This window comes from Sminthopsis crassicaudata, chromosome 5 (assembly GCF_048593235.1).
Source record: "Sminthopsis crassicaudata isolate SCR6 chromosome 5, ASM4859323v1, whole genome shotgun sequence".
In the NCBI taxonomy this organism is placed as follows: Eukaryota; Metazoa; Chordata; class Mammalia; order Dasyuromorphia; family Dasyuridae; genus Sminthopsis; species Sminthopsis crassicaudata.
In genome coordinates, this window is record NC_133621.1 from 52036358 (window position 1) to 52057934 (window position 21577).

Sequence of the window (21577 nt, forward strand, 5' to 3'; positions counted from 1 at the left end):
ATTAAAGAATGCCTCTTTCTCTAGGACTACACCAAAGCACATGGTAGTTCCACTGGCTTCCCTAGCCATGCGAAAGCATGTGAGGGGTTCCTGGTATTGGCGTTCACCCACTCCATCACACTGGGTCTCAGGATCTCCTGCTGGTTTGCTGAGGTGGGTTTTGCTGTTGGCTTATTGGGAAGCTTCCAGTTATGGACTGGATCTCCCCTTTACCCACATGAGAGGGACCTTTCCTGCTGCTCTTCTAAGTTCCCTGGGCTAAAAGTTTGTCTCCTTGCTGCTTCTACTGTTCTAAGATCTGTCTTGAGACACTATTTTATGGTTACCCAGAAATGAACATGGGAGAGTTATAGCCATTCACTGCTTATTCCACCATCTTGGTTCTCAGAATGAGCATCTCATAGTATTGAAGCTGATTTTTAACCTAAATATATCTCTATTAAATTTCATTTTACATAAAAATGTGGTCTGCAGTTCTGGCCTGCCAAGATCTTTTTTTAATCCTAACTTTGTTGTACACTCTTCCATTTTAATTTTGTTTAATATACAACTTTGATTAAACATCATCCATGCTTTATTCATTTGTAATGCCCTCTATAAAACTATTTCTCTAAGTTACATTAATGCCTCTGATTTGACATCCTCAAAGAATATAGCTGATAATTAGTCCTCTAATGGTTCTAGGGTTAACCTGAAAAGGATGATTTCTAACACTCCACTGCTCTTCTCCCTCAATTATTAGTCAGTTATACAGACTCAATTAGCTTAAAGAAAAGGGATTTACAAGTATAGCAAGAATGACTGGGACAAAACATTTTACCCCAAACTGGGGACAAACTTTCCCCTGGCATATAGGAGCTCAAATATAAAATACAAGGGTAGTGAGTTACATTTGTAGATTATATACGTGTCAAAGGGCTACATACAGTTTGACTATTGATCCTAGAAATCTTTTCTTCTTCCTTCATGGAGGTTTCCAAGAGTCATAATCAATCTTAAATGAATAACTGATACGTCTCTCTTCATTTTCTATGAAGCTGTCACTATACTTAAGTAGCAGTTTTTCCATATCTATCTACAGGAATTTCCTTTATCATTAGCCATTAACATTCCAACATCCATTGCTGAGTCATTTCACTCAGCTGCTGTCCTAAACCTCTCTAGACATTAAAATATTCACAAAAAAGTACTGTCTGGGCACATCTCTCTAAAATTGCTTTTTAGTTATCTTTTACTTCCTGTGACTGCTGCTACCATTGTTATGGCTAAACTCTGTGTCAACTTTCAAATCTTAGCCATAGGAATCCTTTTCTCCCTCTTTATAAAAAAGTTGAAAACTTATATGGGACCTCTACATCTCCCAAATTCACCATTGTCTAGGCGCTCCCAAACTGGAATATATGTTCACCCAAAATCAGGAAAAGAGAGAAACAGAGAGGGGGGGCAGAGAGAGAGAGAGAGAGAGAGAGAGAGAGAGAGAGAGAGAGAGAGAGAGAGAGAGAGGGAGGGAGGGAGGGAGAGAGAGAAAAGGAGGAAGAAGGAGGGAGATGGAGAGGAGAGGGAGAAGGAAGAAGGGAGGAAGGGGGGAGAAAGAGAGAGAAGAGAGAAGAAAGAAGAGGGGGGCTGGATTCTAATCCAGTGGCTGGATTAGAAGCAAGAAGAAAACAAAGAATATCTGTCCATATTTCAAGGACTGACACCAGGCGGTGGTTATCCAGTCCCAGCACACTCCATTACCCAAATCATTAATAAAAATCTCAAATAAGCAAGAGCTGAGAACAGATTCATAAGACATTTCTTCTTTACAACTTGACATTAAACATGAGTCTTTGAATTTCAAATCTACCCAGTTGCAATATTATCTGGTCCATATTTATCTATCATTGTTACATTTTTGTCCTATGAATATTTTGCAGAAAATCTAGATAATCTATCTATAGTAACTCTCAATCTACCAATCTAGTAACCCTGTCAATAATGGAAATGCAGTTAGTCTGACATCAATTTTTCACAAAGTCATGGCAGTTCTTTGTGGCTATGACTTCCTTTTCTAGATATTTACTAACAAGCTCTTTAATGATACCATCTGTAATTTGGCCAAATTTAAATTCAATCTTATCAACCCAGAGTTTATAGACCATATTCTCTTCCTCTTGGGAAAATAGGACAATATTTCACTTTTACTCCTGTGGTAGCTCTTCAAGTCTTTGTGGTCAAAGATCATTGAGATCTATTCTTCAATCACAGATCTCAATTCATAGAAGCTCATACATGTAGAACTGAAGGAGACTTAGAGGTCATCTAGCTTCATCACTCATTTTGAGGTAATTGAGCTCAGGTGATTTTTTTCAAGAACAAACAGGTAATAAGTGGCAATGTGGCATCCAAATTGGCTAATGGAGTCTCATGACTCCAAATTTAACATTACAAGTTAAACATACTTTCCACTTCATCATTCTGCTTCCTAAGAATATAGTTCACCTAATTTGAATTCATTAAACTCAACAGAATTCTTTTTCTTTTTCTATTTCCTTATTTCAGTTATCGACTTCTTATAAGCCATTTTTTCTTGTCCTTTGAAATTCTAAAATCATTCTACTTAGCTGAAAGCATAGTAAGAACTGAGCAGCTCTGCCTTCCCTCTATTGACAGTTATCATTGCCCCACCCCTTCAAGCCATCATCTTAGCCCTCCTTTGATCTTTCTGTTTTTTTCTGAATTTAATTTTTTAAAATTTTTCTTAACTTGCCTCAATAGCTTTAGCTCATTCTACATAGTTGCATCTAATATTTTTCTCAAAGAACCAACTCATGCTTTTAATATTCCTCCTCCATTTCCTCTCATTGTTTCCATTTTCTGTAGATATTGTTTTTAACTCTAACTTTTTTGATGGTTTCTTTATTTTTCCACATTAGATTATTTAAGACAAGTTTGCTGTCAAACAATATTGCTTGTTCCCCATATTTTTTATATTTCCATATATATATATATATATATATATATGTATATATACATATATATGCTTTCCTACATACACACATACATATACCTTAGTATGGATTTAATCACTGGTTAGTTTCTTGTGTTTTGTTTCATGTGAACATCTGAGCACCTCTACTACTGTTCTTCCTACACTATCACTTCACCATATGGTACATAGTTTGATGGAGCTACATAGTCAGATTTCTCCTTCCTTATTCCTTTTCCTTTTAAAACCATTTTTGTTAGATTTAGAAGACTCTGAGAGGGGGAAATTCCTAGCAACTCTTGTTAAGGGCCTGTAAAAATATTAAATATTTTTACAGACTACAATGTGATAAAGATTATGTTTAACAAAGGACTGCTAATGAAACTATTAAAATTGATTATATACTAAATTCAATCCTACAGAATGAGTGCCAAAGAACAAATCATAAAAATAATTTCATTAAAGCAATAAGGCAACAAAACTTTAAAGGATACAGCCAAAGCAATCTGTAAAGGAAAATTTATGTTTCTAAATATTTGTATTGATCACAGACTAGAGAACAGATCAGAATAGCAGTGAGTGACTGCAGCACCCCTTAGATCATACCACTTTGGAAGAATTGAAAACTTACAGGCCCTGAAAAGTAGCTCTGTAAGCAACTGTGAGAAAAATCTGGGGCTTCAAACAGTGCTCCTCCATCCTGAGAGTAGAGTCCAATTATAACATAAAAAGTCCTAACAAATATTTTAAAACCAGTTAAATAAAGAAAAATCCAATTAAATCAAAAAAAGAGATTAAAATAAAATACCAATGTATTAATAAATAAAATTAAGAGCTAATCTAAAATAAATTGAATTGATTTCTCATTAGCTAACTTGATTTTTTAAAGGAAGAAAACCTAAATTAGAAGTTTCAAAAAAAAGAGAGAGAACATAAAAAGGAAATAAGCTGAAGTATTTGGAAATATTTTCCCCAATTGTATGCTAATAAAATTGGAAATATAAATAAAATATATAATAATCAGGTGACTGACAAATGATTCCTATTAAATTCTATCAGACTTTTAAGTTGGAATAATTAATTCTAACTGAAAAAAGAGGCCCTAGATAGCAGAGTAAATTTTGTTTAATCTATTCTCTGATTCAATTAATTCTTCATTTAATTGATTTTTAAAATTTGTTAATATTCTAATTCATTGATCTATTTTTTCCATATATTGATATATGATTCATACACACACACACACACACACACACATACACACACACACACACACACACACACACACACACACACACACTCACTCACACTCTCTATGTGGGTGGGTGTCTCCATAGGCTAAATCTGAGACATAAGTATTTTAACTAGAATTTTTCTATCTTGTCCTCTTGGCTTTTGTCAGTAATACCAAGAAAAGATAATGATTTTGTGCTTTTCATTTGTATCTTGATGCTATGCTAAATTGTCTTAATTATATTTTTCACTGATTTTGGAGAATGGGGTTCCAAGTATGTTATCTACTTGTGACCATAATTCTCTTTCCTCTCTATCAAAATTCATTTGCTCATTTTATTTTTTCTTTCTCATTGATAGATTTAGTGTTACTTACACCATGTCAAATAATAGTCTACATAAGGATCATTCTTGCTTTGTCTATAATTTATTAGAAAAGTTATCAATGCTTTTCATTGCAAATAATACAAATTTTTGATTTTTGATCTTATTAATAAAAAGCCCTTCTATTTTCAGAGTTGCTAATATTTTTCATAAAAATTAAGGAAATTGTGGCCACTCATGCATCTTTTGATATCATTGAGTACAGTGTGTTTTTATTACTAACATAATTAAATATCCTAATTGTTTTCCTAGTATTGAATTGAACATTCATCCTTTGAATCCATTTAACTTGGTTATAATGAATAATTTTGAGGTATATTCCAATGTTTCTCCATGATGTGCCAATGACTCCATATTCTTAAAGACTATTCTATTTAGAGCAAACTAATTAAGAACCAACAGATAAAGCAGGAAGAGCTAGGTTAATACTGACACTCTTGTTATAACCAAAACTAGAAGAAAAAAAAGTTTCATATAAATGGAAGAGACTAGGGAAAGAATTGTTAGAGTGGGTTTTATTGAACATACAAAGGCAAAAGATCTGCATTGGTGATGGACATTCCTACAATGAGAATTTCCAACACTTTTTTTCATATTTTTATGGTATATTTATCCAGAACTGATTATGTCTCCTTTTAAATTGTTCTAAAACATAATATATTTTAAATATGTGTATATTAATGTATATATATATGCATATATATACATATATATGTACACATATATGTATACATGCTTATGTTTTAAATATATATCTTGTAGGCAACAAATTGTTGGGTTATATTCTAATAAAGTTTTTCACTCTTCCATTCCACAAGCAAGTATAGTCCTTTAACATCGAAAAGCAAATTTGTAAGTTTATATTTCATTCAGATCTTTCCCTTCTCTATTCTTTTTTTTTTAAATCTAAAGTATTTCTTGTTCTTTTTCATGGTTTTTTTAAGTTTTTTTATTAATTTTATAATTATAATTTTTTGACAGTACATATGCATGAGTAATTTTTTTTACAACATTATCCCTTGTATTATTTTTCCAAATTTTCCCCTCCCTCCCTCTACTCCCTTCCCTAGATGACAGGCAATCCCATACATATTAAATGTGTTACAGTATAAGCTAGATACAATATATGTGTGTAAAACCAATTTTCTTGTTGCACGGTAAGAATTGGATTCCGAAGGTATAAGTAACCTGGGTAGAAAGACAGTAGTGCTAACAGTTTACATTTACTTCCCAGTGTTCCTTCTCTGGGTATAGCTGTTTCTGACCATCATTGATCATCTGGAACTGAATTGGATCTTCTCTATGTTGAAGATATCCACTTCAATCAGAATGTATCTTCATACAGTATCATTGTTGAAGTATATAGTGATCTCCTGGTTATGCTCATTTCAGTTGATGTAAGTCTCTCTAAACCTCTTTGTATTCATTCTGCTGGTCATTTCTTACAGCGCAATAAAATTCCATAACATTCATATACCATAATTTACCCAGCCATTCTCCAATTGATGAACATCCATTCATTTTCCAGTTTCTAGCCACTACAAAAAGAGCTGCCACAAACATTTTGGCACACACAGGTCCCTTTCCCATTTTTAGTATTTCTTTGGGATATAAGCCCAGTAGCAGCACTGGTGGATCAAAGGGTATGCATAGTTTGATAACTTTTGGGGCATAGTTCCAAATTGCTCTCCAGAATGGTTGGATTCTTTCACAACTCCACCAACAATGCATCAGTGTCCCAGTTTTCCCCCATCCCCTCCAACCTTCATCATTATTTGTTCCTGTCATCTTAGCCAATCTGACAGGTATGTAGTGGTATCTCAGAGTTATCTTAATTTGCATTTCTCTGATCAGTAGTGATTTGGAACACTCTTTCATATGAGTGGATATAGTTTCAATTTCATCATCTGAAAATTGTCTGTTCATATCCTTTGACCATTTATCAATTGGAGAATGGTTTGATTTATTATAAATTAGAGTAAGTTCTCTATATATTTTGGAAATGAGGCCTTTATCAGAACCTTTAACTGTAAAAATATTTTCCCAATTTGTTACTTCCCTTCTAATCTTGTTTGCATTAGTTTTGTTTGTACAAAAGCTTTTTAATTTGATGTAATCAAAATCTTCTATTTTGTGATCAATAATGATCTCTAGTTCTCCTTTGGTTATAAATTCCTTCCTCCTCCACAGGTCTGAGAGGTAGACTATCCTCTGTTCCTCTAATCTATTTAAGATCTCATTCTTTATGCCTAAATCATGGACACATTTTGATTTTATCTTGATATATGGTGTTAAGTGTGGGTCCTTATCTAATTTCTGCCATACTAATTTCCAGTTTTTCCAATAGTTTTTTTCAAATAATGAATTCTTATCCCAAATATTGGTATCTTTGAGTTTGTCAAATACTAGATTGCTATAGTTGTACCCTATTTTGTCCTGTGTACCTAATCTGTTCCACTGATCGACTGGTCTATTTCTTAGCCAATATACCAAATGGTTTTGATCATCACTGCTTTATAATATAGCTTTAGATCAGTTACAGCTAGACCACCTTCATCTGACTTTTTTTTTCATTAATTCCCTTCAAATTCTTGACCTTTTATTCTTTTGTTGTTATTTTTTCTATTTCATTAAAATAGTTTCTTGGAATCTGATTGGTATAGCTAAATAAATAGATTAGTTTGGGGAGTACTGTCATCTTTATTATATTTGCTCGGCCTATCCAAGAGCACTGAATGTCTTTCCAATTATTTAAATCTGACTTTATTTTTGTGGCAAGTGTTTTGTAATTTTGCTCATATAATTCCTGACTTTTCTTTGGTAGATGGATTCCCAAATATTTTATACTCTTGACAGTTGTTTTGAAAGGAATTTCTCTTTGTATCTCTTGCTGTTGCATTTTGTTGGTGATGTATAAAAATGCTGAGGCTTTATGTGGATTTATTTTGTATCCTGCAACTTTGGTAAAGTTGTGAATTATTTCTAATAACTTTTTTATTAGAATCTCTGGGATTCTCTAAGTATACCATCATATCATTTGCAAAGAGTGATAGTTTGATTTCCTCATTACCTATTATTATTCCTTTAATCTATTTCTTAAGTCTTATTGCTGAGGCTAGCATTTCTAATACAATATTGAATAGTAATGGTGATAGTGGCAACCTTGTTTCACTCCTGATCTTACTGGGAAAGGTTCCAGTTTATCTCCATTACATATTATGCTTACTGACGGTCTTAAATATATGCTCCTGATTATTCTAAGGAATAGTCCATTTATTCCTATACTCTCAAGTGTTTTTAGTAGGAATGGATGTTGGATTTTATCAAATGTTTTTTCTGCATCTATTGAGATGATCATATGGTTTTTGTTAATTTGATTATTAATATGGTCAATTATACTAATAGTTTTCCCAATATTAAACCAGCCCTGAATTCCTGATATAAATCCTACTTGATCATAATGTATTGTCCTGGGGATGATTTTCTGAAGTGTTTTTGCTAATATCTTATTTAATATTTTAGCATCAATATTCATTAAAGTGATTGATCTATAGTTTTATTTTTCAGTTTTCATCCTACCTGGTTTAGGTATCAGTTACCATGTCTGTGTCATAAAAGGAGTTTGGTAGGACTCCTTCATCCCCTACTTTTTCAAATAGTTTATATAACATTGGGGCTAATTGTTCTTTAAATGTTTGGTAGAATTCACATGTAAATCCATCTGGTCCTGGGGATTTTTTCCTGGGGAGTTGATTAATAGCTTGTTCTATTTCTTTTTCTGAAATGGGACTATTTAAGCAGTTTTGCTACTGGGAGAATTCCACTACCTCAGGCTGATCCCTGCACTATGTGGATTAGAGGCTGGCCCGGGCTGTGTCCCCACCGCTGTTCAGTTTCTTAACTGGTCCAAGGAAAAGCCCTGGACAGCAGAAGGCGGCTGCACAGCCATGCCAAGATCAGTGTTAGGTATCTTCCATTTTGGGGTGATTATATTTTCTGGCTTTTTATTTTAAAGTGGCTTTGATTTCTCTTCTGATCTGCTGCTTTATAAGCAGAGTAGAGCTATCAGCCTATGCCAGATTCCTCTATCTCAGTGGCTTCTCTGATCCCAGAGTTCTCCCCAGCCCATTTGGCACAATGTGCTAGCCCCTAGTCCAACCCTGTCTGTGCCGGTCTTTTTTTTCCCTCCCCTTGGAACTGACCTTTTCTGTCAAAATTCCAGATTCTCTTCAGCTGGTAAATTATGCTTCTAATTCTTGTGGTTTTTATCAGTCCAGCGTTATTTTTGAGGCTGATTTAACTAGTTGGTATTGAGGGAAGAAGGGAGCTTAGAAATGCATGTGTATCTTCTCTGCCCTTTTCATGGGTTTTGATATAATTGCTTTTTGTTCAATAAATAATTAGGAAGTGCATACTATATATAAGATACTCTGCTAGATTCTGGAAATACAAATTAAAATACAAACTAGTCCCTGTTATCAAGAATATTATATCCTACAAGATAGTACAACATTTAAAAAGACAAATACAGGTCAGTTTTAGCATGGAGAGAGAATTGACATCTAGAGGAAATCAAAAAAAGGTTTGCTATAAAAGATGGCCTTGGAGTTGATGAATGAAGGAAGCTAAAGATTCTAAAAGGTGAAGGGGGGGGGAAGGATCCTAGATATGAGTGACATATTATGCAAAGAGAAAAAATATCAAAAGATGAATAGTTGCCATTATTGATAATATTAAACAGCATGGAGCATGGTGAAAACAATTCAGAACAAGACTTAAATGCTTTGAACATTATAATAAACATGTAGTTTCCTATGTTCCCCACTTTGATTTTAAAAAAAAAAGTAACTTTGAGAGGGGGAGGTGAGTTCTTATGTCCATCAATATCTTTTTTTTTTCTATATTTATGCCTTCTATAGCTCTGGCTCACAAGTTACAAGCCACTCAGCTGTCTTTTCTAGGTCAAGTATGCTAATGGTGGGTGCCCCCCAAAGCTTGTTCCTGGGTCCTCTTCCCTTCTCCCTTTATATTTTTGCACTTAGTGATCTTATCAGCTCTCATGAATTCTAATATCATCTCTATGTTGTTGATCCAGATTTACTTATTCAATCCTAACATCTCTCCTGACTCACATCTCCAGCTGACTATTAGACACTGAGATGGATGTTCCATCAACATGTTAAATGACATGTGCCCTAAAGTAAGCTCGTTATCTAAAATCCTGTTAATTGTTGAGGGCACGAATATCTTCCCAGTCACCCAGACTCACAACTTCAATTCTTTCTCATCTTCCAGTATCTAATATATTGCCAAGTCCTATCCTTTACAATACATCTTGTATACTCTAGTCTCTCCCCATCCCAGTCTATCCTTTATTCAGCTGTTAAAGTGATCTTCCTAAAATAGACAACTCTGTTATTTAAATAAAGACCAGTGGCTCTTTGCCTCTAGTAACAAATACAAAATCCTATTTGGCAAATAAAAAAGGGCCTTCCTAACATGCTGCCCTCCTCCCTTTCCAGTTTTCTTATTCCTTTACTCACCTTCACTTGCTCTGTGATCCACCAGTCCTCTCACAAGACCCTTCATTTTCTCTGACTGTATTCCATTCCTAGAATTCTCTCTCTCTCTTCCTATCAGCCTTCTTAGTTCACTGGATTCCTTGAAATTCCTGTTAAAATCTCATTTTACACAAAAAGTCTTTCCTAATCCCCCTTAACTTTAATGCCTTTCTTTTGTTGATTTTCTCCAGTTTATCCGGGTTGTGGCTTCTTTGCACCATAGTTGCCTTTATATCATCTTCCCCATTAGACTGTAAGTTCCTTGAGAGCAAAGCCTGGGTTTGGTTTGGTTTGGTTTTTGCCTCTCTTTGTACCTGCAGTATGTTGCACAGTGGCTGGAACATAGTAGGTGCTTGGTAAATGTTTGTTGGCTAGCTAATAGCCTAAATTTTTTTAGAGTTCATAATTTCTTATAGAAGTTTTTAAAGGGATCCTACATATATATATATATATATACATATACATATATACATATATATGCAAATATATATAATGGGGGGAAAGGCTTGAAAAAATAACATTTCTATCTCATTATCTTTAGGACAATATTTGATAAAAAAGAGCTATTAGAATTCGCCCAACTTGGATGTTATTTAGAGTACGATCTCTTCGGCACAGTCCTGCTCAACTACCAACTGCATCCAGAAATCGATATGCCTGATGACAACAAACGAATAAGAAGGTAAACAAAGTATAATCAATCATTACTATCTCATTTGCTAAGTTCTTTTAATTATTGCATATATTTCATTATGGGATCCAGGTTCATCAAAGAATAGACATATCGAGCCATCAACTTTCAGAGAAGAACAATTTTTCTAGTGCTTTATAAGAGAGGCAGCATGTGATAGTGAATTGGAGTCAAGAAGACTTTAGTTTAAATTTGGCCTCTGACACCTATAGTAACTGGGGACAAATTACCCAGCCTCTCATTGCCACCAGTCAACTCACTAAGCCTTACAAGTTAAAGAAGAGTAGCTTATTTGTATTGGTGGATGGGGATTTTAGGCTGAAAGGTCTCCATACAATGAAAGAAATAAGATTCTCTTCTGTCAAAATTATTTCTTAAAATTAATCTTAGCCTGTAGCATTTTCAAGTTAAGTAATATAATATCAGCGCAGGCACTGACCTTGATGCTATTTTTTGTAATCGTTGAAGACATCTGACAATGTTGTCTACATCATGCTAAAAAAGATGGGAGCAAGGACACAGACTTGGTTCACTTCATTGGTTACTAAAGCATTGTCCATTATCCAGAACTACCCATACTAAAACACAAAACTATTGTCCATTATCCGGAACTGTCCATACTAAAGCACTAAAGCATTGTCCATTATCCAGAACTATCTGCACTAAAGCATTAAAGCACTGTCCATTATCCAGAACCTTGCAAGCATGTCATCATGAAACTGGAGTGTAATACTGATGAACTTGTCTGAGCAGCCAAATTTCACCATGATCTTCCACAAGCCCTCACAACTGACAGTCTCAAAGACTTTAGTCAGATCCACAAACATTGTGTACAAGCTTCCCATCATTTCTCCTAGAGTTGTCAAACAGCAAACCCCATATTGACAGTTCCTCAGCCCTTTCAGAAGCCACTCTGGCTCTCAGGTAGGTAACCATCTTACAGGTGAAGAATCAGCCAATTAAGGAAGACTCTGTCAAGAATCCTGCCAGCAGTAACTAAGAGAGACCTCCTCTCTCCTGCTTTGATAGTCGTAAAACAACCTTTTTCCTTTTCCTTTATAGAAATGAACAATGGAAGCATCCTTGATCTCCTAGGGAAATAATCTCTTCTTGCCATATAAGCTGGAAGATTTCAGTCAGCTTTTATATGAAGAGTGGACCCCCTGTCTTGTAGATCTCTGCTGTAATGGAATCGCCATTAGGCACTTTGCCACATGAGAGGACCCTAATGGCACTCAAAACCTGTTCTTGGAGAGGATTCTGGGAAGGTGGTAGAATAGAACAGAAAACACTGGGCTCTTCAATTTTCTCCCACAAATAAGACAAAAATCATCCCAAAGTGAACTTAAAGTCACAGAAATAATTAAAAGTTGAATACTGGGTTCTTCAAATTTCCCCCACAAATAAGACAAAAATCATCCCAAAGTGAACTTAGAGGGGGAGAAATAATTAAAAGTTAGGGTAAAATAGTTGTCCTCCTCAGACGACTTCAGAGAACCTTAGGATAGACCTGACCTCCAAGGTGAGAGGGTTAGCCCAATTGAAAAAATAATTCTTGGTGACTTTGCTGAATCAATAAACAAGCCCCAGGGGCAACATCAGCTTCAGGAATTCTAACTTCCCAGTTTAGGGGCTGGACAACTAAGTAGGGGAAAATAGAATGACCCTCTACTATCACAGGGTACCGGACCAGTTTTGCTGAGCAGACACAGTCCCTGGTTGCAGCTGTGGGTAAGGAACAGCAAACACACACTTGGGCAATGTAATAGCAGAGGGCAGAGACCCTGCTGGCTGTGGGCACTTGCAGGAGATCAGAGTCCTTGGTCCTAGTTCCAGGACAGAGGGGAAAGCTGAAGTTTTCAACGTCAGGAGGGACAGCAGGAAGCAAGAGCATTTGTGGTGACAACATGACTGGGGGCCTTAGCTGTGGCTCAGGGGCAGAGAAGAGTGCCTGAGTTAGGTCCCCAGACAGTGCTTAGAAAACAACAGAATGAAAAATTTGAAGCTTAAGGGATCACTCCTCCACATACCTTAGCATTATAGTAACAAGTCACTAAAAACAAAAATAGATAATGAGTAAGTAAAGGAGAAAGAACCTGATGATAGGTAATTACTATGGGAATAGAGAAGATCTGAGTTCATATTGAGAAGATAATGAAATTTTAAAAGCTACTATTTCTATCTTAAAGTAAAATGACAAATGGCCACAAGACCAAAAAGAATCATTGGAAGGGTTTTTAAAGAACTTTAAGATCAAAAAAGAGAGGTTGAAGAAAAAGCAAAGGAAAAAATAAGAACGATCCAAGAAAATTATGAAAAGAAGTCAATCACTTGGAAAAAATAAATCCAAAAATTTAAGAAAAAAAAATAATTCCTCAAAAACTAGAATCAAACAAGGGAAAGTTAATGATATCATAAAACACCAAGAAATAATAAAACAAAATCAGAAGAATGAAAAAAATAGAAGAGCATGTGAAATCTCTCATCAGAAAAACAACTATTCTAGAGAATAGATCAAGAAGAGACAATGTTTGAATTATTGGACTATCTGAAAATTATGATTAATTTATAAAATGTCTACATATTCCAAATCATAAAGGAAAATTGCCCTGAAGTTCTAGAATGAGAAGGTAAAATAGAAATGGATATGCCATTCCTTTGAATTTTCATCTTGGGATCTTTTTCAGGTGGTGACTGATGAATTTTTTTCTATTTCTATTGTATTAGATTACTTTTTAAAAAAAATACATGTAATAAGTTTCAAAACTCCCAGATTAAGGAGAAAAACAACAACAACAAAGAAAAAAAAAACAAATTAAAAAAGTTAAATACAGTTAGGCAAACAGAAGATCTAGCCGCTTCTCCATTAAAGATTGAAAGGCTTAGAACTTTAGATTTTAAAGAGCAAAGGAGCTGATTCTTGCAAGCAAGAATAACTTGCCCCACAAAACTGAGCATAATCCTAAACGAAAATAAATGGAAATTTAATGACCTGAAATACTTTCAGACATTTGTGACCAAAAAGCAGAACTCAATCAAAAAGCTGACATATAAGATCCAGGAGAAACATAAAATAAACATATAGACCAATTATAAGGGTCTCAATAGGGTCAAAGTGTTTGCTTCTCATATGGGAAAAAATTATCTCTTCTCTAAACAGTGTTATCATTAGTTGGGAAGTTTAAAAGAGCATATATAGATAGATGGCTAGGAGTTGAGTTGAATAAAATAGAATGATTCTTAAAAAGTTAAAATCTGGAGGGAAAAGTAAAATGGAGCAATAATCTCATGAAATAGACACCTCTACTGAATGGAAGAACAATTACAATAGAAGAAGTTGGGGATAGAGGGCTGGTAGAACTAGAATTTTATTCTCAACATAACTAGGTTTAAAAGACAATAATATAATAATAATCTAGAAGGGTAAAAAAGGCTTTAGGGTGAAGAACTCATTGTTTGGTTTTTTAAAAATGTTGGGAAACCTGGAAAGCAATCTAATAAATTAGGCGTAGATCAATATCTTACTCCATTTACCATAATAATGTCAAAATAAATGTACAACCTAGATATAAACAGAGATATCTTAAGAAAATTAGAAAAACATAGAGCATATTACCTATCAGTCATATGGATTGAAAAACAATTTATGAATAAAGAAGAGCTAGAGAGCATTGTGAAGGACAAAATAGATAGTTTTGATTACATTAAATTCTAAAAGATTTGCATAAATAAAACCAATGTAACCAAGATTAGAAGGAAAATAAAGAATTGGGAGGAAATTTTATAGACAATTTCTCAGAAAAGTCTCATATTTCAAATATATATTAAAAAACTTTGCCAAATTTATAAGAATATCATTAATTCCCCAACTCATAAATGGCCAAAGGATATGAACAGATAGTTTTTTGATGAAGAGGTCAAAACTATTTATAGTTCATACTCAATCACTATGAGTAGAGAAGTACAAATTAAAATAACTTTGAGATATCACTTTATATCTATCAGATTGGCTAAAATGATAAGAGGAACAAATGATAGAGGGGATGTGGAAAAATTGAGACACTAATTCACTTTTGGTAGAACTGTGAACCGATCCAACCACTTTGGAGTACAATCTGGAATTAAGCTCCAAAAGTTATAAAATTATATATACTCTTTGACACAGCAATAACCCTATTAGGTCTATTTCCAAAAGGAATTAGGAGAAAAGGAAAAGAACTAAAATATTTACAGCAGCTCTCTGAAGTAGCAAAGAACTGGAAATTGAGGGGATACTCATTCATTTGAGAAATGGCTGAATAAACTATGGTATATGATTGCGATGGAATACTACTGTGCTGTAAGAAATGGTGAGTCAGTTGATTTTAGAAAAACGTAAAGATTTGCATGAAATAATGAAGAGTAAAATAAGCAGAACCAAGAAGACATCCTACATAGTAACAGCAATATTGTTCTAAGAACAACTTTGAAGAACTAAATCATTTTGAGCATTATAAATAGTAAAATCAACTACAAAGGAACTATAAATAAATATGCTATTCCACACGCAGAGTAAGTACTGATTATAGTATGGTTTTACACACACACACACACACACACACACACACACACACACACACGCAAACATGTGTATATTTGTGTTGAATGCTGGAGTGGGGAGAGTGGAAGAAAAAATAAAAAGTGCCCAACAGAAAACAAAAGGAATAACAGAAAACAGGACAGCTTTGACACTAATATGATTATTACATAGTTTTTTTAAAATAAACTGTGAAACGTAAATTTATTGCTTTATATTGAATCCTCTTCTTATGTTGTACTGTATACATGAAAGAGTTCCCTTTTTATGTTTGTTTTTTTTTGTATTTAAGTACAAAATAAATTTTATAGAAAATCTGATCTTCAGTTGGAAGTTCAGTTAGAGAGGGATTGAAGTCAACCTGAGGTATATGGTCGGTGGCTTTAGCATTGGTTGATGACAGTCTGTTGAGAACACTATGGAAATATTGAGCTCATCTCTCCAGGAGATCACTGATCAGTGAGGTTCCATCAGCACTGAGTAGTTTAATTGCACCAAAGGTCTTTGGCCCATAAATAAACTTCAAAGTATTATAAAAGTACTTTGGATTGTTACACTCGGAGTAAAATATAATTTGTTTGCCTTCTTACTGACCAAGAATACAGCATCTCTCTAAGTTTTATTTATACTTTAGTTTTGATGGAGTTAAATACTGCCTTCTAGGAGACAGACAAACTACACTTCTGGTAAACCCTGTGGAGTTCTCATTTTTCATTTAGTAGCTTCTGAATTTCCATATTATTTTCATCTTCAATCCTGATATTTACAAGTGTTCTGGCCCAGATGAGCAAATGGGCTGCCAATTCCACTGTTTCCAACTGTGTATGCTCAGCTTTCCTTCCAAGTTAGCAAATCTAAGAGTCACTTACTAATAAAAACTTGTGCAACATGACCTTCTCATCACCAACACTAAATCACATTTGCCAAATGCAATATAATTTCTTGGATGTACCCTCACAGCAAATTTTGGCATTTGATGGGCTATGCAATTGCAAGAAGAGACAGACAGGAATTGAGAGTGATCAAGGCAAGATATGGTGCAGAGTGCTGAACTAATCATAGACTTATCCTCTCCAAGCTAAACATTTCCATTCAACAAAAGTAATAGCCGCAATATCAGAAGATTCAACCTCAAAAGATTAGAGTATTTCTCCATGTGTGAACAAGAGACTTTGATTGACCTATAGGGAAAACTTCCCATGTCTGCAATGAAGAAACAAAATGACGCTTCTTTTGATTTATCAAAATATCACCTCTAATTCTTACCACATCTTTTATCTGGAATAAATTCAGTTTCATTATTTGCCTTGAGACAAACTTTAATGCTTCATTAAGAGCATTCACCAAGATGAGATACAATTTAGATAAGAATACAAAGCCTTTCCTCCAAACATTTTCCAAAAACCAATAATAATTAGATAGATAGATAAATAGATACATAGATAGATAGATAGATAGATAGATAGATAGATAGATAGATAGATAAATGAAAAGTCAAGTCAGGTCAAGCCAAGTTAACAAGCTCTTATTGTTTGATTTTATTTAAAGAAAGACAAAAAAGTGGTCCTTACCCTGAAGAACTTTACAATCTGAGGGGAAAAGGGACAACAGACAAGGATTATGTACAAATAAGATAGATAAGAATAAATTGAAAATAATTTCAGAAGGAAGGCATTAGCATTAAGAGATTTGGAAAAAGGCTTCTTGAAGAAATTAGGCTTTTAGCTGAAACTTGGAAGAAACCAAAGAACGCTGGATATGGAAGTAAATGTTACAGGCCATGGGTAACAGTCAATAAAAATGCATGGAGTCAAGAAATGGAGTGTCTTGTATGAGGAATAACAAAGAGAAATGTGTCACTGCATAGAAGAATATGTGGAGTATAAAAATATGTAAGGCATAGGAAAACTGAAAAGTAGGAAGGGGCCAGGTTATGAAGAGCTTTAAAATCCAAACAGATGATTTTATGTCTGATTCTGGGGGTAGGGAGCTAATAAAGTCTCCTGAATGGAGCAACATATTCAGACCAGGGCATTAGGAAGATCACTTTGATAACTGAGTAGAAAATGCATTAAATTGATGAGAGAGTTGAGACAGGGAGATCAACCAGCAAACTGTTGTAATAGTGCAGGGGTGAGGTAATGAGAGTCTGTGTCATAGCAATAGCAGCATCAAAATAGGTTAGAAGGAATATAAGAGAGAGTTACTAAGGTAGAAGAGAGAGGATTTGGCAACATATTGAATATGGGAAGATAAGACTTGCTGAGGACCACAGCATATTACCTATAAGAAGAATACCACTGTAAATTCATCTATCTCCCAATCCAAACTCAAAAGAAACTACTCATATGTTTTCAAGCCTTGCACAGGGGTGAACAGAGACCTACTTCTTGTTAACATTCTCAGAATGAAAAGGAAAAGAAAGTGGGTGGGTCTTGGACCAAAGCATTTTTATATTTTTGCCTTAAAGGTGGAGACAAAAAAAGAGATATGACTATAAATTATGGTTTGCAATCAGAATATCTTATAAGATCAAAAATTGAGAGTCCAGTTAGTCAAAATATTTCATTTTACGGATAAAGAAACAGAAGTTCTGAGAGTTAAGTGATGTGACTGAGGTTACCAGTTAATGAATGACACCCGAATTTTAACACAAGTCCTCTGATTCTGAAGCCCACGCTTTCCAGTGTACCACAATGCTTCCTGTGGGGGAAAAATTTTCAGTTTCATGAGTCTGTTCTGTCCACTCAATGTTGCCTTTGGTTCCACTTGGACTACACAGATATGGAGCCATCAGTCTTTTTCTATAGGACAGGAAATTTCCATTGTATTTGAAACATGGCAGGGCCACAGCTGGGGTGAATCATTAATCTAGATCATGACTCTTTCTGCTAGAAACAGACAACAAATTGAATTAAGCTTAATTTTTTCATAGTTTTTTTACTTTGTATTTTGCAGTTATGAACTAACAAGTCTGGACCCCCTTCTAATGTTTTCCCAAGAATTAGGTTTCATATACCAAAGAAAATACTTTGTTAGCTTAACTGGTGAAATTAATAGCATAAAATATCAAATTAAGCATCTACTTAACTGCGTTTGTGTTAGGTTATTCCTGCTAGTTGGTTTTTAATGGATGATTCTTTAAATCGGTGAGATCTTTCAGATGATATATTGACTGCCATGTTCATTTCATAAATGTGTGGTAAGCAAAGATGAACATTTTATTTGAAATATTCTAAAGCCTTGAATACTTTAGTCCACGATGTGAGTAGTGTAAGATTGTCAATACTGTGGATATTTAAGTTGACCTGGACATTGACTTTTAAAATGATTAATTTCTTGTCAGTTGGCTTCCCTTTTCCTATTTGTAGCTCTGGATATTCCCTCTTTCCTTACACTTTTAAGGAAGGACCCTTGAAGCTTCCAGTGTAGATGGGAGGTAATTCCTAGAGGGAATCCATCTGGAGGGTTTGGGAAATGAGCCAGCATTCCTCCGTGATTCCTTTTGGTCCCAGACATTCAACTTGGTTTAAAAAATTACTGATGCAAAGAAGTTAAAGAATTGACTCAAATGTTCCTGAGATACAACAAAAAATCACCCCCATATCTTTGGAGGAATTCAGTTTTTCTAGATTATATTTAACTAAAATTGAAGCCCCACTCTGGGCTGCTTTCTCAAATTGGAGCTCTTAGTTAAATCATTAGAATGACTTATTTTGGCATGTCAACCCGCGTCCATTATATAACTCCCTTTTATCCCAGCATTTCCAGTCCCTTGAGTTCCTGATTTCCATCACTAATCCACAGTTATTAGTCTGATCCAAACTAATTTTAAATCCTGGGCACAGTGGATTTGGACACTACTTTTCATCACCAGTAATTTGCCATATCTAACACCTGTTTTCAATCTTATGCTCCATTTCTCAAATCTTATTATCTCCCTGGCTTTTTGCACTTGGAGTCTCTAATATTTGTTTGCAAATACTAACTAATTTGTCTCTCTGTAATTACTATAATTTTTTAAGCCTCATTTATAGTAGTCCCTCTCTCTTGATGGCATATTTGCCAGACCTGTTCATTCCACAAAATGGCCTAGGGTGTGGGAATTTATTTTATATGGACCAAAAGACCAGGCTGCTGTCTTCAGTTGGAAAACTGTTCTTAGGAAGTATCACATGAGATTAGCAGGCTCTAGAATCTTGACTTAATAACTCAGACTGAGTACAAATTGAGCCTTGCATTTATTTAGAAAAATACCTCACCTTACATGAGATATTTCCATATTCTCTTTTACTTTACAATTTTGTTATTTCCGTAGCTTTTCTGTACTTTCAAGGAGTGACCCAAGCCACTTTGCCATCATTAACTAGCCTTATAACAGCCTTATATGGTAGAAGGGTATTATTTCCACCATTTCACAGATAACAGAAAAGACATGGCAAAAGAATGAGGGGTCCAAAAAGGCCTGAGCAAAAAAGAATAGGATCTCATAATCCCTGTCATTTAGTTAGTCATACTGAGACTCTGCCTATTAAATAGAGCTATCGCTTCATATTTTAATATATCAATAAAGGATTTATTTTGGCATGGGAATGCCTTTTACTGATATGAATTGTTTATACGTGTGTATAGATTTGTGCAGAGAGAGACAGAAACTGATTTAAATTCTCTTTTTCTCCTAAAGCCCTATAAATTTTAAAGGGTATTCTTCCCAGGACTTCTCAAAAACTAAGCCACTTGAGAAAGTGTTTCAACAGGTCAACTAGGATGAGATTAATATTTGAGTGCATCTTGCAAAAGAATGGAAGCTGAACTTGGAGCCATGGGTTCAGGGTTCCTGTTTCCTCATCTGTAAATGAGGGAGTTGAACTAGATGACTGCTAAGATCCTATCTAATTACAGACCTATGATCCTATGATAAATTCCTTGGACATATGCATTGTCAATCCCATATTAGGTACAGCAGGTTGACCTGCAAGAATCTTATCTACAAGTGCAAAGTTGTCTTTTAAATCATATTCCCAGAGTTCATAGCACAAATCTTTTTTTTTTAGTTGCTAGCAATGACCCACACCTTATTTTGTACCATATGCTGGAATACTTTTAGCCAGAGCTAAAGGCATCAAGAGATCATTTGAAAACTAAACCCTAAAATAAAGTTGCTAGGTGTCTTTTTATTCACTTCTACTACCTAGGCAATCACAAAGTTTTGTACCAGATCTCCATTGTTTCCAAATTGATGTCTTTTGATATATGATACAATTTTTTCAGCCATGGCAAAGATTGTCCAACCTCTATACGCTATCACTCAGCAGGTATCTGAGGTCAACCCATTCAAAAAGTGGCAATCCTAATAGAGTGGAGAGAATCTCTCAGATCATTTTTTAGAGCTAGATAGTTGGGAAGCTATTGTTCATTCATCTATCTATAAAATATTAAAGAACCTATTAATTATTTCAGAAATCTTGTTGAGGCAGAGGGAAGATATCATAAATTTCTCTGGGCCAATTTAGCCCAATCTGCAAAGATTCCCACTAACTCAGAATTCTCCCACTAAATCAAAGAGTGTTCAATAGTCAGGCTCTTTGTGCACACTAGGGAAAGATAGATCTGTCTTCCATTTTTAAAGCTACTAACTTGCTAGTCCTATTTACTTAAAAGCTTTCTCATAATGCTATGTAATTTTTGCTTTAATAAACATTTCTCTTGTTTCTTAATGTGAAACATAAACGGTCTGGTCCTCTACATCTCTTAACATCCGTTGATTTTAAATGCAGAACAAAGATCAAGGGAACAGAGAGATGGCTGAAATTTGGGAGGGAGCAGACCTTGGAGAGAAATGACCTGAATGTAAAGCCATATCACAATATCACTGTGGTATGCTGAAGTAGTCACTTAAGACAGCATCACCTATCAGAAGCAACCCCTCCGGCAGGTTTCAGTGCATTATACCATAAATAGCTGAGGCAAGAGTGATCCACTTGTATGCCCTGAATCCAGATGTTTTCTCTTCCAGAATTCAGCAATATCATCCTCACTGCAAAATATTTATTTGTCTCACTATCCATGCAATAGCAAGTAGACATTATGCTTTACCATAAGCAAAAATAAGATTCATGAATAAAAATAGTTAGAAAGCATTCAGAAAATATAAAATGTTAGAC

The 21577-nt window shown here is 34.7% G+C and overlaps 1 protein-coding gene across 2 annotated transcripts in view; it reads left to right on the plus strand.

Moving 5' to 3' along the window:
* The window catches only part of PTER (phosphotriesterase related), a 101647-nt gene that overhangs the window by 78984 nt on the left and 1086 nt on the right, over positions 1-21577 (plus strand). The window contains exons 4-5 of one of the 2 annotated variants that reach the window (XM_074266674.1): positions 10688-10828; positions 11900-21358. In XM_074266674.1, coding sequence (XP_074122775.1) covers positions 10688-10828; positions 11900-11924 — 166 coding nt within the window. In that variant the 3' untranslated portion in view covers positions 11925-21358. Of the gene's footprint in view, positions 1-10687; positions 10829-11899; positions 21359-21577 lie in introns of those variants that run through there. The other variant, XM_074266673.1, reaches the window with a different exon arrangement.